Consider the following 16442-nt stretch of genomic DNA (forward strand, 5'->3'; position numbering starts at 1 on the left):
GGTTTGCTTTACACACAGTGCCAGGCAGATGCAGAGACCCACACCCAAACATTAGGTGGAACCCTGTGGAAGAGGGGAAGGGAGGATTGTAGAAGGGAGGGTTGTATGGGAAATACAAAAACCACACAATTCGCACCTTTCTTGAGATTGATGGCATTAGCTAGGTAGAAAGGAGAAAGTTGTCTAACTGCCAAGTTAGACATCACTGAAGGAGACAGTGGCAAAGGAGACGGACTTGAAATCTGGAGCAGGGCTTTGACTAAAGGGTGGAGGGGGACATTTAAAACTGAGCAGAATGAAAAGTCAGGAATAATAAGCTGAGAACAAACTGAGCTGGCAGAGGTAGGAAGGTAGATTTAGAGCCATGTTCCAAACCCAGCTTGCCATAAAAAATATATCCTTTAAAAGCATGGAATATCTGCATAGCAGATTGAAGAAGGGTGACTGGAGGGTCGTGATACATGGCAGTAAGTGAGGAAAAACTTGGGGAATGAGTAATCTAACTTTGGAATAGTTTCAGAGCCCCTAGACTGATGGTAATTCCCCTTCTAATAATAGAAATAGGCAATCGAGCTCTGTAGCCTTCAGGTGACTTATGCATGCAGATATGAAAACAAGGATGAATATAAAATTAAGTTTGTCAAAAGAAAATATTCTTTATTTAGATAAAAACATGTTAAGATGGCAAGCATAAGAGTTTATTTAAAAGCTGAGATTTTTCCTAACATTTAAAAACAACTTCTATTTGTTTGCTGGCGCTTTAATTTGCAATGTCTCCATCAGTTTTTCTGACCTGTAGGGAGAAAAAAAAAGATTGAAATAGTGTCATTTTCATAGCTTGAGGTGTGGCAGAAGCATTTAAGAACAGCTTTTCACAGCCTTTTCTCCAGTGTCTGATCTGAAGTCCCTAGGACTTTCCCTGTATCCTATTGTGGGTTGAGGAGGAACAGAATAATACGAATTTTTATAGGTGTTGAACCTGTACCAAGTGCATATGAGACAGGAGCACTATCATTGAGCTGAATTCCCAGACCAATATTTTAATAAATTATTTTTTGAGATGGGGTCTTATTGTGTAACCCTGACTGACCTGGAACTTATTATGTAGACCAGGGTGGACTTGAACTCACAGAGATCTGCCTGCTTCTGCCTTCTAGGTTTGGGGCTTAAAGGTGTGTGACTATACCAATAGCTTTTCTTTCTTTCTTTTTCCTTTTTTTTTTTTAAAAGAAGAAAGGTTTGTCTAAGAATCTTTGAAAGTTTAGAACACAATGTTAAAACTTTGATATTAATTTGACAAAGGTTATATTACCTCTTCCCCAGGACTTGTAGCTGCTAGGATACTTATCAGCCTGTTGTAGGTCTCTTGAGTCACTATAGGAGAGAACCACAAGAAGCAAGTTAACAGGGAAGCAGGAATGAGGAATGAACGGATATATCCAGTACCAGGCAGTCAGAGCAACATTATCCAGCATAATTGATATTACTCAGGGTTATAGTAGGAATCATTTAATTTCTGTCTTTTGTTTCATATTGTCCTTTATGCCTTCACTTCTCATGTGACTCCACCAGTGGCCTCTGGAACCCTGGTATGTGCTCTCCAAGCTTGTTTGGCTAGGGACACTGAGCTATTTGTGCAGAGCTGGTTCCCTTAAGTTTGAGAAGTTGGTCTTTTATTTATTTATTTATTTATTTAAAGATTTATTTATTATATATACAGGGTTCTATCTGTATGCTTGCCGACCAGAAGAGGGCACCAGATCTCATTACAGATGGTTGTGAGCCACCATGTGGTTGCTGGACTTGAACTCAGGACCTCTGGAAGAGCAGTCAGTGCTCTTAACCTCTGAGCCATCTCTCCAGCCTGGTCTTTTATTCTTTACACAATTATTTTGTATATACAAGGCCTTGATTGATTATAGTCCCAGGTGAACAAAGGAAAGTACCCAGAACCATGCACATTTATGTGTGTGTATGTGGTAATATGTAATTGTGTGTGTGTGTGTGTGTGTGTGTGTGTGTGTGCGTGATCTGTATCCAACAACAGATCAGTGTTGGATATTTCAACTGTTTTCTACCTTGCTTATTTAAAAAATGTAAAATTTGATATATATGGGTGTTTGTCTGCATTTATGTCTGTGCACCAAGTGTGTGCTTCATGACCATGGAGACCAGAAGGAAATGTTGATTCCTAGAATTGCAGTTACAGATGGCTGTGATCTGCTGTGGGGGCTGGGAATCAAACCTGGGTCTTCTGGAAGAGCATCGAGTGCTCTTAACTGCTGAGTCATTGTGTGTGTCTGTGTGTGTGTAGGTCAGAGGAAAACTTATGGGAGAGTTCATCTATCACTTGGCTCTTAGGGAGTGAATGCAGGCTGCCAGGCATGGCAATAGGCACCGTGTTCATTGGAACATATCACTAGACTACCACCTTATTATCATTTGCTTTTTAGATATGAGATCTCTTATTGAACCTGGAGCTTACTGATTTGGTCAGGCTACCTGGCCAGCAAGTTTCAGGGAACCTCCTGTCTGCTTTCTCAGTGCTCTGATTATAGGTGAACACTACCATTCCTGAGTATTTTACATGGGTCTGGGATCTAAATTCAGGTCGTCTAGTTTGGACAGCAAGCATTTACTACCCGAACCACTCTAACAGCCCTGATCACCAATCTTTTAAGTTAGTGACAGTCAGGCATTTTGAGTCTAAGGTCTAATGGCCATCTTCTCTTTGAATGTTCATCTTTAGGACTGGTGAGATGGCTGAGTGGGCCAAACCACATACTGCCAAGCCTTAAAACCTGAGTGTAAAATCCAGAATCCATTAGGTGAGTGGAGAAAACTGGTGGCAACAGGTTGTTCTCGGGCTTGCCCACAAATACCCTGGCCATTCTAAACAGGCAAGCAAATAAAAAACATTTTCAAAAGTCAACTTATTACCTTGAATGATGGTGATAGCATACAGTTTGACTTACCTTTCACAAACCAGCTTTTTCGGAGCAAACGTCTCAAGAACAAATGAAGGAGAATGATGCATATGATCTAGAAAGTGAAGAACAAGGAAGAAGAAACAAATCCTGAGCATTATCAGCTTGTTGGTAGCAGGGCTTTTCTCAGTCTCCCTTATGTAGCTGTTGCTGGGAAGCAGCTGCTCTTCAGGGACCACAAGTCCACCACCTTACTTTTCCCAGGGGAATGTAAACAGAAGTATCTTCTCAAACTAGGTAGTTAAAGACAGTTGTACCTTTCCATTCTCCTTTGTGTCATCTTTGGAAGCTAAATTTGGAATGTTGACAGCAGTAAGTTTGTATTCTCATGTTGTTATCCACTGAATTTCTGTCTTAGGGTTTTTATTACTGTGACAATGAATAAAATCACCTTGGGGAGGACAGGGTTTATTTCCATACATTTTCAGGTGACAGTATACCAGTGAGGGGAGTTAGGACAGGATCCTGGAGACAGGAGCTAAAGCAGAGGCCATGATGGAGTGCCACTTGCTAGCTTGCAGACTGTGCTCTCTCTCTGTCTCTCTGTTTTTGAAGACAGGTTTTCTATGTGTGGCCCTGGCCATTTTGGAACTCTGTAGACCAGGTTGGCCTTGAACTCACAGAGATCTACCTGCTTCTGCCTCCTGAGTGCTTAAACACATGTATCACCACTGCCAGGCCTTCAGCCTGTTTTCTTATAGAACACAGAACCACCTGCCCAGGAGTGGTACCACCAACAATGGGCTGAACCCTTCAACATCAATCACAATCAAGAAAATGCCCTGCAGGCTTACCTACACTCTGATCTTATGGAGCATTTTCTCAATTGTGGTTCCCTCTTCTCAGATGATTCTAGCAGTAATAACATTACTGTAGCACAGGCTATGAACCACATGGGGAGCAGGTGGGAGTGTCTCCTGCTGGGGGATGTACTGGTTTGGTTAGGGCCAGTTTGTGGTAATTTCCTAGCATGCTATTTGCATCATGTGACTGAAGGTCGTCTAGCTTGGCCAGTGACACTAGGATATGACACTAGGACCTTAATGTGAGCTGCTGGGTCTGAAACTCCCGGTTGCACAATTTCTGCTATGCAAATAAGGAGGTCATACAAAGTATGGCCACCTTGGCTGATGAAGCTCAGTCCTGGTCAAACGCTGCGGCCATGGGATGCTGGTTTGTAGCTCAGTGAGACTACTGTTTCTAAGTGGGCCACCCCTCTAGAGACAGGTCTTAAACTTAGTAATCTAATGTAGTGAAGGGTTGTGTGATAAGCATAAAGATTTATTACTCAGGGTTGTGTTTACTGTGCTAGTTCTAAAGAGCACTTCTGTTCACAGCTGTGTTCAGTTTCACCCTTGCTCACCCACATTCCAGACGTCAGGGTCAGTAATCTGATCGCCAGCATTGGAGTTTTCATTTCCTTCAAAACTTGGGGGAGTGACCTTTGGAAGATTAAGGGGCTCTGAAACAAAGCAGAAAAGGTGTTGAAGTAGAATAGACAATTTTTAACAGCTGGGTAGCTAAGGCTTCTAAGTAACTCTGGGCTGTGGGTGTAGGAAACAGAATCTGGTATTGCCTACACGCTCTCGAATGAAAAGCTCACCATCATCAACTGCACTTCTGTTGACACAGTTGGCCTCATGTTCCTTGAGCCTTTTGATTGGGACCACATGACAAGCGTTATATTTGCAGTTAGCCATCTTTTTAGCTATCTTCGGATTTTTCTAGAAGGAAAAATTCATGTTATATTTTGCTTATATTCTATCCTCCACTCATTTCTGAAAATGCTGAAGAGATATGTCTCAGCTTTAAGAATGACTAGTTTCTAGTTGTGAGTGGAAGCAAAAAACCAAACCAAAGGAAAACTATTCTGAAAAAATTTCCTCAGCTTTTATTGGGGAAACTTACCTTTTTGCATGATGCCAGATGGTATTGTAACCTGCTGGCTGGTATCCTGTGGTTTGGGTCATAAGGACAGAGTTCTATGGCTTCTAACTCCATTGGTCCTAAAAGGCAGGCATCATAGGTTGGAAAAGAAAAGATTACCACTTGAGGTCAGGTTGTCTTGACATAGACCTATTTTCTATTCTTTGGGTTTTTGTTTGTTTGTTTTGTTTTGTTTTTGTTTTTTGAGACAGGGTTTCTCTGTAGCTTTGGAGCCTGTCCTGGAACTAGCTCTTGTAGTCTTGTAGACCAGGCTGGTCTTGAACTCACAGAGATCCACCTGCCTCTGTCTCCCGAGTGCTGGGATTAAAGGCGTGCGCCACCACTACCCGGCTATTTTCTATTCTTAAAAGCAATGTGGTATGGGGGCTGAAGAGATAGTTCACAATTAAGATTGGTTTCTGCTCAATCATGAAGTTAAGGAGTTCAGATTCCAACACCCAAACTGGGTGACTGACAAATGCTGGTAACGCCCATTCCTAGGGATCCCACACCTTCTTACACACACACAGGTATCCCAAGATGGTGTGTGTGCACACATATACACACCACTCACAAAGACATATTTGAATAACAAAAGCAATAGTTTTAGCTGGTTAGACGATGGAGTAAACTCTCTGCTTCCTTGTTCTGGGAGGCCAAAATTTGACATTCTACATACTAATAGGTTGCTTTAAAAAGAACTCTTACTTCACAAATATATTATTAAGCAGGTAAGAATCCCTGGAAACATCACAGACCCGACTATGATGAAATTCAACATTTGTGCACTATTTAATCAAGATTTGGGTAGCTGGTTCCTTTAGTGTTCCTCACTCTCCCCTCCCCCCAGCTTTTCTAAAGCTGAGCTACTTTCAATATAACCACTGAGAAAAAATCAGAAGAACCACAATATAATGTCTGAGTTTAGGCCACTTACATTTACCTAAGAATGTTAGCCTGAAGTGTCTAAACTTGTGGATGTTAACTCCTAGAAGTGAGCTAAAAATAAACCATCTCAAAGCTGCTGCGTTTTACTGCCAATAGGAGGCCCACTCTCCCCTATGGCTAGCGTCTTTAGCTATCTAAGCAGACATTTATTTCAAGGACTTCCAGGTTTCTAGGCAACAGTTATAGCTGAGATTTCTGCAAAACAGTGATGTATAGTTTGGTGGTGGTGTGTGTGACAGAAAACAATATCAAGGCAGAGTGGCATAAGCAATGGGGATAGAAAGTGCCCTAGAATAGCTCGTTTCAATTTGACTGTGCACCGTGCCTAGAGCACTGTCAGACAGAAGGCACAGAGCTAGACTGTTATACAGCAGATTTTCCTGACGGCATTTTGGCGATTAAATCAGGGATTTAGACTCAGGTAGTTTTGGGGAACACAAACCAAAGTGATTCTTTATGCCTTCACTGCTTACTAATGATGATACTTGAGCCACGGATACTTAAAGTAAGTTGACTTTCTGGAAAATTAAAGCTAGTAAAATCCATTACTATATATGATTATCTTCAGATTATAAAAAGATGACAGATCTGGTAAGTGGTGGCACAGGCCTTAAAACCCAGCATTTGGGGGGCAGAGGCAGGTGGATGGAAGCTAGCCTGGTCTATAAAGGGGTCTACAAACAGCCAGAGCTGTTACATAGAAAAATCATGTCTGGAAGGAAGGGAGGGAGGGAGGGAGGGAGACAGACAATAACAACAAAAATAAAAAAAAAAAACAAAAAAAGAGAAAAAATAAAAATAGAAGGATAATGGAAAATGTGTCTTAATATCTATATGTAACCTTCAGAAAATCTGTTATTTCGGCCAGTGACCAAGGAAAAGTATGAATTTTGGTCACACTGATAAGTCTGGTGTTAATAAACAAAGATTGCTGGAGGATTCAGTGTCAACAGCTGATATTAGTTTGTTCATTAACCAAAACATTTCCCATAGAGGGTGGCTATGAGTGTGATACAGGCAGACTCCTCAAAGCTACCTTCATACGTAAACCTGGCAGAAGGACAGGGAGACTTACCCAGTTCTCCAAGCACTGTCCCTCAATCCCAAGGGGAGTATCAACGAAAGAAGTTTGAAAAGACAGAAAGCACAGCACTCTCCTCCGGTTACCCAGGGAATCAGTTGCTGTCCAAGCCTTCTGCTCAGTACACGTTTCTCAGCATGTTGGGAAGTTTTGATGTCATAGTAAAGTCTCAGAGGAGTGGTTCTCAGTCTGGTTGCCACATGGGAATCATTAGGAATTTTAAAGGGACAGATCCTTTGGGGCCATTCCAGAACTATTGGATCAGAGTCTTCAGAGTGCAGGTTGGCTGTCTGTGGCTTTAAGAGTTCCTCAGAGAATTCTGGTTGATAGTTACTAGGTTATGAGGCTACACTCACCATTGCTAGGCCTTGCTCTGGGATAAATAGATATTTTTAGAAGGGTTCTTCAAGTTCACAGAAGGACCTGAAGAATAATCTTTTTGATATGTCCCCAAAGACTACCTGTTGCCACAATAAGTCCTATCTTTTAACGTGCCCCTTTTCTTTATGCGGAGCCAAATACAGAATTCTGTAAGTGAAAGGACAAACTCAGCACACTTTCAAAAATCAAAATTTGAGTTTATTTTTGATATGCTGAATCTAATCTACTAGGCCCTGGGCTAAACATACACACATGTAACAAATCATTTAATCACTTCCATAGTTGTATAAGGGATTATCATCATTTTTATATATTTTTATTGATATTTATTGAGCTCTACATTTTTCTCTGCTCCCCTGTCTGCCTCTCCCCTCCCCGCTTCAACCCTCCCCCAAGGTCCCCATGCTCCCAGTTTACTCAGGAAATCTTGTCTTTTTATACTTTCTAATTCCCATGTAGATTATATTTATGTAAGTATCTCTTAGTGTCCACACTGTTGTCTAAGTTCCCTGGGATTGTGGTTTGTAAGCTGGCTTTCTTTGCTTTATGTTTAAAAACCACCTATGATTAAAAGCATGCATTACTCTTCCAAAAGACCCGAATTCAACGCCATCACCCTCAGACAGTCCACAAGTGCCTGTAATGCCAGCTCCAGAAGGACCTCACTCCTTCACTCACTAGTATGCGCGCGCGCGCGCGCGCGCGCACACACACACACACACACACACATCTTTAAAATGAATCAGAAAATGCTGAATTTATTTGTAACAGTTTTGCTGGTAAGGCCTTGAACTGTGCTTAAAGAGTTCTTACCTGAGGTTAATTTCCTCTCAGAGTCACTGTTTCCAATAAAAATATTCACTTCCTGAAAAAAAAAAAAACCCACCTATGAGTGAGTACATGTGGTAATTGTCTTTCTGTGTCTGGGTTACCTCACTCAAAATAATGTTTTCGAGTTCCATCCATTTTCCTGCAAATTCAAGCTGTTTTTCAGGCTTAGGGATGTCGAGCAAAACTCTGAAGTTTGACTAGGATTTAGTTCAGAATAGGAAAAGCATATACAAATGAAGGCAGAGACAAACATAGTGCACTCTCAGAAGACAGAAACCATGGTACCCATTTGATTAGGCAGTATATATTAGTGGTGGCAGAAAACAAGATTGGTTTGGCATAGAGAATCTTTAACTAATTTGTTTGGACAAGGACAAAAATATAAGTGAGAAAGAGACAACAGGAAGATACTGACCCTGTGGAGGCTGTGGCTGGGCTGCTTAGCTGCCTCGGACAGCCTGCTATTTATCCTTCCCTGTCAAGATAAAAGACCAATAGAGCCCAAAGACTTCTTCAGTAGAACCTGGTCTTCCTTAATAACATCAGGTGGTTTAAATCTTCAGGGCCCTCATTGTGTTTCTCCAGGCTCATAGCATTTGAGGCCCCTCTAAATAAACGAAGACAGTCTCTTTTCTAAAAAAGCAAAGCCTCCCTCAGAGATGTTTGAAATTTCATATCTTAAACATTTGATTGTTTCTTCAAAACAAAACCTTTTCTCAGGAGCAAGCATGCTAAGTTCTTTGGATGATAAACGTTGATCATTCCTGACTTCTTTCCCCGACCCCACCCAGAATTTCGGGCACACAGGAAAGCTCTGGGTATGGAACTAAATGGGATGATTAAAGAGGCAGAGAAAAGGCTGCAGGAAGGAAACAGGTGCAGGATACCTGACCTCGAATTTCCCAGAATCTTTTACTCTCTAGCGTGAAAGAAACTTGAAATAAGTTGAGAGCTTCTTTAGGTAGAGAGGTTTGAGGGTTGGTTGGGATGTAAGAATTATCTCAGTGCTGAAATTTATCCAAACAGCTAAGATTCAAGAATCATTGTTAATTTTTTTCTTGCTAATTAATCTGGTTTCTCATTGTGGGGCTTATTTTTTTTTAATCTAACTTGATAAAAAAGATTAAATTGTCTTAACAATTCAATACATTTTTAGTGTTATATCTGAGACAGGTTCTGAAGGGCTCTAGCAGGCCTGCTTATGGCAAACATGGACTGGCAGGCCTTGCCTTTTACCCTGCCCTCTCCTTATAAACCATAATTACACCCTAAAGCTAGCCATTAAGGTCTATTCCCTTATTTGGATACTTTGTGTGTGTGTGTGTTTGATACAGGGTTTCACTGTGTACCCTAACTGTCCTGGAACTCACAGAGATCCACCTGTGTTTGCCTCCTGAGTGCTACCACCACCTGGCTAAGATTTTGCATATTTAGTATGCTTCTTTTAAAACATTTTATTTTTCGTATAATCTAGAAAGTTTCTAGAGTGCTCCTGCTGGACCACACTTCCAGAATCACTGAACTAGATATTACAAAGGGTATTAATATTAGGTATTATACCTATCATTAGGGAGGAGCATCTGATGTGGGTGGGAGAGAGAAGGCATATGCTTAAAAATATAACAAGGAAGCTAGGTCTGATGGTACATGACTGTAATCTCGGCACTCTGAAGGTACAGGCAGGCAGATCAGAGGTTGAAGGTCATTCTCAACTACACAAGGAAATAGATTGAGTATAGCCTGGAGTTCACAAGACTCTTTCTCAACCCTCCCAATCATGTATATAAATAGATTTATGCATAAAATAGAGTAGAATAGAACACAAAATTGAATGGAATAGGTAGAGATGGAATCTGACCCAGGTCCTAAAGGATGCTGGGCCGTAAGGGTCAGTAGAAAAGAAGAGGCATTCTTGATGGGGATATAAAAGGGAAAGGGTAGAGGTGCATGGGGCTGGTGATAAATATCTGGCTGGGTCACTTGGGGAGGGGTAAAGTCAAAGGCGCTGCTTTGTGAGGAGCCTTGAAAGCCTGTTCCTTTCCGCAGCCTCCACCCACTGCTTACCAAGTGCTGCACAACCAGAAAGAGGAAGTCTCCTCTGCTGAGGGTGCAGGAGGAAGCACAAGAGGCTGTGAAGGCCTGTGAGCCTCATGACCGCTATTCCCCATGAACCAATTGCAGAGGCACCCGGAAGCCTGTTACACCAACTAGGCTGGGTCCTTCTACAAAAAGGGCGGTGCCATCCAGGCTGAGACTATTTGGGGCGATTGTGTCTTCCATCTGGATGTTCCTCTTTCTCGGTGGCCATCATGTCTTTGACCTCTGCCTACCAGCATAAATTAGCAGAGAAGCTCACTATCCTGAATGACCGAGGTCAGGGGGTTCTCATCCGTATGTACAACATCAAGAAGGTAAGCACGGGTCGTTTTATTGAATCAGGGCAGGAGCCTGGAGGCCTGCAGGCCCAATAGTCAATCCTGTTTCTCCCCCACTGCTTTAAGTGGCTCTCAGCCACTCAGACAGTATAGGTCCCTCAGTCTGGGGAGACAGAGGGAGGCTTCTTTTTAAGGCTAGCCCTTTCTAGGTATGGCTTCTTCCTGTTCGAGAGCATCATCTTCCCCTAAAGACTGAGGGAGGGGTGGGGATGGGGGTGAGAGCATGTTCTGAATGACTTGGATAAGGTCTCGGATTTAGAGTTTTGGGTCTATTTATTGCTAATTCTTCTACTTTTTGAGTTTTCAAGTTGGGTTTTTGTTTTTGTGGAATGATTTCCCTAAATGGATGTTTTTAAAGGAGGTGGGTGTCTTCTAAGATACTTTATGGCTATCCATGCTGTGTGGGTGCATGTGTGTGCCTGTGTTTAGGGCAGAAACTATGAAACTGGGCAAAACAGATGTTGAGAGGTGAGCCGGGGGCTGGGCAAGCTGTAGGAAGTAGAGATGTAGGTATAGATAATTTTGAGACTCTCCTGGGAGAGAGAAGAAGGGCCTTATGGGAAGGGGCATTTGTGCCCTTGTAGTGACACACCAGGAATACGGTTTCTATGTCCTCGTGTCATCTATAAAAGCCTCTTGGGGCGAGCCCCTCACATATTGGAGGGAACTGTGACACTGAGCTTTATATAAAGTCCAACTTTTGAGCAGGCACTTTTTTTTTTTGATACTTCCGGCTTCAGTGCAGGGGTGGGGAAGCGGCTTCCTCTCTAGGTTAGAACCAAGCCTCTGTTAAGACAAGATGACAAGTTGTTAGCTCTTCGGGGTGCTAGTTCGCTGTCTGGAACTTGGTTCTAACCTATACTCATGCTTTTATAGTGAATTCCCAGACAGCCATTCCCAAGAAAGACAGTAGGAATGAATGATTCAGATAGAGATTTGTATCTAAGTGGAAATACAGTATGGTGGTTATATTTTGTTTTTGTCTGTGCAGACCTGTTCAGATCCAAAATCTAAACCACCTTTCTTACTGGAAAAGTCCATGGAATCAAGTCTCAAGTACATCAACAAAAAATTTCCCAGCATAGATGTCCGAAACAGCACGGTGAGAACTTGGGCCCATTTTCCCCCTTTCTGTGGCATTGTTCTTGCATGGCTCACATTCTCCACTTTTGGCTGCTTGCGTTCAAGTGTTGCCATCTCTTCGTTTTCCTTGGCTCATAGACAGGGCTTCAGGTATTGAGGATTGTGAGCTCAGATGGGAGTCTCCCATGGACACAGCCTTGTGAGCCAGGTTCATGAGGACACTGGTGCTTACAGAGAGGCAGCTCCATTAGCCTCACAGGGTACATCTTTTACTGTAGTTCTTGATACTCAAGCCTTGTTTCTTTACTGCTGGATGCTATGCATCCAGTGGCAGATCCTATACTTCTCCCTGTCTTAGCCCTAGCTTTCTTACAATCTATGCAAAGTATTTTTATAATCTGTTTTCTTTTCCTATTGTTTATATAGCAAACCTCTTCAGCCGAAAGGGCACTGGGATTCTTCTTTCAGCTAGCCTTCTGCTCTAGTCAGAATCACATGTGGCCATCAGTTGAGATGGAGAGTTTCTGTGTAGAGACTGGAGAACACGGGCAAGCTTCTGATTCCTCCCCAGCAAGTGTTGTCTTTTTAAGAATGATTGGGGAGCTGGGTGGTGCTGGCGCACACCTTTTTTTTTTTTGTTGTTGTTGTTGGTCCTGTCCCCTTTTTTTAAAAATTTATTTATTAAAGATTTCTGCCTCCTCACCACTACCGCCTCCCATTTCCCTCCCCCTCCCCCAATCAACTCCCCCTCCCTCATCAGCCCGAAGAGCAGTCAGGGTTCCCTGCCCTGTGGGAAGTCCAAGGACCTCCCACCTCCGTCCAGGTCTAGGAAGGTGAGCATCCAAACAGCCTAGGCTCCCACAAAGCCAGTACGTGCAGTAGGATCAAAAACCCATTGCCATTGTTCTTGAGTTCTCAGTAGTCCTCATTGTCCGCTATGTTCAGCAAGTCCGGTTTTATTCCATGCTTTTTCAGACCCAGTCCAGCTGGCCTTGGTGAGTTCCCGATAGAACATCCCCCATTGTCTCAGTGTGTGGGTGCACCCCTCGCGGTCCTGAGTTCCTTGCTCGTGCTCTCTCTCCTTCTGCTCCTGATTTGGACCTTGAGATTTCAGTCCGGTGCTCCAATGTGGGACTCTGTCTCCTTTCATTGGCACACACCTTTGATCCCAGCTCTTGGGATGCAGAGGCAGGCAGATCTCTGTGAGTTCGAGGCCAGCCTGGTCTACAGAGCTAGTTCCAGGACAGCTGGGACTGTTTCACAAGACACCCTGACTCGAAAAGCAAGACAAAATAAAAAATCAACCGTACAAAAAAAGAATGAGTAGTACTCCTAATTATAGTTACTTTTTTATTTTACATGTTTTATTTCATTTGTGTTTCTCTCAGCAACATTTAGGACCAGTACATCGTGAAAAAACTGACATAATTAAATTTTTCAACAACTACTACCAGTCGTTTGTGGATGTCATGGAGTTTCGGGTAAGTCCTTTGTACCAGTGTCCACGTGGGCCTCAGAGATTCAGCCTTCTTAGCAGCTGCTCATTCGTGCTGCTCACCTCGAGTTCTTCACAGAAACGAGGAGCGAGGCACTGACATGTAATGATGTCTAAGTTGTACTGTTGATGAGCTGTATATGAAATACCATATTTTTACTTCAAGAGTTACAAAAGTGGATGTGCTTGGTGGCATGTGCCACCACTATCCAGCATATTCGTTTTTTAAAAAAATATTTACTTATTTATTAGGTATACATTGTTGACATCAGATCTCATTACAGATGGCTGTAAGCCACCATGTGGTTGCTGGGAACTGAACTCAGGACCTTCAGAAGGGCAGGCAGTGCTCTTAACCACTGAGCCATCTCTCCAGCCCCCAAATCTTGATTTCAATTCTTCTTTGAGATATCCATAAGTGGAACTTATCATTACCATGTGCGTGAACGTGGTGCGCATTCACTGTGCTGTGTGCATGGGGGTCAGAGGAAAACTGCGAGACTCAGCTGCTGTGTTTTCTTTTTCCTTTTCCACAGTGGTTGTACCATTTAATTGACTACCAACAGTGCATATGGGATATATTTTATCAGCATTCTGATATTGTGATTAACAATTGTTGCTTTTTGCCTTTTGGACAGTGGGTGTCAAACCTATCACAAATCCTAGGCAAAGCTCCACCTCTCAGCTACACCCTTGTTGCTGTTGTAATTAATCTTGCTAATTGGCAATGCTGAGTGCCTTTTATTATATTTGTTTGCTGGTTGTTTTTAAGTTTTTCAAGACAGGGTTTCTCTGTGTAGCCCTGTCTATCCAGGAACTCATCCTGTAGACCAGGCTGAACTCAAACTCGGAGATCTGTCTGCCTCTGCTTCCCAAGTGCTGGGATTAAAGGTGTCTTCCACCATTGCCCAGCTTCTTTTATTGTTTTTATTGGATATTTATATATCTTCTTTGGAGACATATCTCCTTTAAGTTCTTTGTACATTTTAAATCAGTTTTGTTTAGTTTTTGCTGTTGAGTGTTAGGAGATTTCTATATAGGCCACACCTTTTTTACATTAGAATTTTTCTCTGTATTTTATTATAAACATATTAAACATTTCAAATGTTAGTCTGGCATGGTGATGTAAACCTTCAATTCCAGCACTTGAGAGGCAGAGGCAGACAGATCTCTGAGTTTGTGGCCAGCTTGGTCTACAGAGTGAGGACCTGTCTGAACTACCACCCTTGCCCCCCAAAAAGTAAATGTAGTACTGGTTGTTTATCTCTAATCTGAAACGCTGAACTCTGAAATACCCTAACACCTGAAACTTTCTGAGCATTGTCATGACTACTTAAGCCTTTATGACCAGTTACAGTCAAAATAGAAGACTATAAAAATTTCATAAAGTTATCTTTAGACTATGAAATTTCTATTGTATGATAAGACACCATGAGCCAGGCAATATATAGAAGATACTGTTCTAGAGGGATAATCCATGATAGCAAAGGAGGAATGGCATTGGGGGGAAGGAGCAGGAAGCTGAGTGATCACATCTTCAGTAATAATCTCATTCAAACCCACACAGGCCATGGGCATGAGCTGTGCATGAAACATAAATGAATTTTGTGTTTAGATTTAGGTTCAGTTCCCAAGATAGTCTATATATACATGTAAACATTTCCAAATATGAAATATAGAAGGTATGAGACACTTTTGGTTCTAAGCATTTTGTATTCTGCATCTCCTGATTGTTACTATTTGGCCATATTTCTTGTCACTCACTTTCTTCCAAACCATGCTGCTTGTTTGCAGACATCATGACAAGTCCTTCCCAAAATATTTTAGCATACATCTGCTAAGGACAGGAATATTTTCTTATATAATCTTAATACACTTATCCTGCTTAGGAAATATTATATTCTGTGATATTATTGGCTAATACAGTAGGAAATATTATATTCTGTGATATTATTGGCTAATACAGTAGGAAATATTATATTCTGTGATATTATTGGCTAATACAGTAGGAAATATTATATTCTGTGATATTATTGGCTAATACAGTAGGAAATATTATATTCTGTGATATTATTGGCTAATACAGTAGGAAATATTGTATCCTGTGATATTATTGGCTAATACAGTAGGAAATATTGTATCCTGTGATATTATTGGCTAATACAGAGCCTATATTTTCACTCATTGTCTTATAATTCTTACTTTTGTCTTTCATGACCTGACCTTTTGAAGAGTCCAGAAAAGTTGTTCAGAATATGTCTCAGTTTGGGTATTTCTTGTTAAAAGCTTTTGGTAGCTGTAGCACATAAGTGATATTTTGTATTTTAAAGGATAATCATTTACTTTTTCTGGAAATTAAGGAAACATTAAAAATTATTTCCCCAAGCATTCTGAAATGTAAATTGATTATGCCGTTCAAAACTACAAAATTAATGATGTAAAAGTACTTCTAGAACTTGTCTTAAAGAGACAAAAGTGCAAAGTTGTTTGTAACAGTGTTAATTTGGTGATTGGTATAGCCAATAAAAATAGAGATTCAGTTAAAAGCTCAGGATATATGACTGTAAGCAAATATTATGCAGTTGTTTAAGATGATAATGTATGTTTAAATTAGTTGTCATTCAAAAACATCCTTTATATATTCTTTAATGTTAAGAGAAAATTACAATGCAGTTTAAGATGTAATCAGTCTCTAAAATAGTATATTTACATAGATAAATAATATGCATATACAGAAGATTGGAATTTCTGAATGATAGGATTATGAGAGTTTTAAAAAAATTGGTGGTAGAAGGGCTGGAGAGATGGTTTAGTGGCTAAGAGTGCTATTGTTCTTTCAGAGGACCTGGGTTTGGTACGCAGCACTGTAACTTCAGTTCTAGGGGATCCAACATCCTCTCTGGCCTCCACAGACACCTGCAAACATATGGTGCACATAATACACTCAGACACACACAAACACATGAAGTGTTATTTTTTAATGGGGGAGGGGAGATGGCTTAGTGAGTAAAGCTCATACAAACGTGAGCATCTGAGTTGGGATTCCCAGAGCCCAGGGAAAGCCCACACTCAGCGTGTCTACTCAGCGTGTCTTTAATTCCGACGTGTTACATGCATAGCTCTGGCTGTCCTGGAACTCTGTCTGTAGACCAGGATGGCCTCGAACTCACAGAGATCCAACTGTCTCTGCCTCCTGAATGCTGGGATTAAAGGCGATGCGCGTTTGCCTCTTGTCAATTCTTATTTATCCTGTATTCCTGGTCTCGGGCAACTGT

The 16442-nt window shown here is 41.5% G+C and overlaps 2 protein-coding genes across 2 annotated transcripts in view; one reads left to right on the plus strand and one right to left on the minus strand.

Moving 5' to 3' along the window:
- Positions 1 to 756: 756 nt before the first annotated feature.
- On the minus strand, positions 757 to 7062 carry LOC121459218 (gametocyte-specific factor 1-like). Its single transcript, XM_041668737.1, has 7 exons — positions 6937 to 7062; positions 4896 to 4993; positions 4591 to 4711; positions 4351 to 4449; positions 2976 to 3042; positions 1313 to 1374; positions 757 to 793 (listed from the first exon to the last, which is right to left on the minus strand). Exons 2-7 carry the CDS (start codon positions 4986 to 4988, stop codon positions 780 to 782), a joined length of 456 nt encoding a protein of 151 aa, XP_041524671.1. The 5' UTR covers positions 4989 to 4993; positions 6937 to 7062; the 3' UTR covers positions 757 to 779.
- A 3383-nt stretch (positions 7063 to 10445) lies between these two features.
- Nckap1l (NCK associated protein 1 like) overlaps positions 10446 to 16442 on the plus strand; it is a 44214-nt gene continuing 38217 nt past the window's right edge. Inside the window, exons 1-3 of the mRNA XM_041669233.1 lie at positions 10446 to 10565; positions 11581 to 11691; positions 13061 to 13153. Of these exons, the coding sequence (XP_041525167.1) occupies positions 10464 to 10565; positions 11581 to 11691; positions 13061 to 13153 (306 nt within the window). The 5' untranslated portion in view covers positions 10446 to 10463. The remainder of the gene's footprint in view (positions 10566 to 11580; positions 11692 to 13060; positions 13154 to 16442) is intronic.

This window comes from Microtus oregoni, unplaced genomic scaffold (assembly GCF_018167655.1).
Source record: "Microtus oregoni isolate MIOR12 unplaced genomic scaffold, Mior012 000019F_ref0000042, whole genome shotgun sequence".
Lineage (NCBI taxonomy): Eukaryota > Metazoa > Chordata > Mammalia > Rodentia > Cricetidae > Microtus > Microtus oregoni.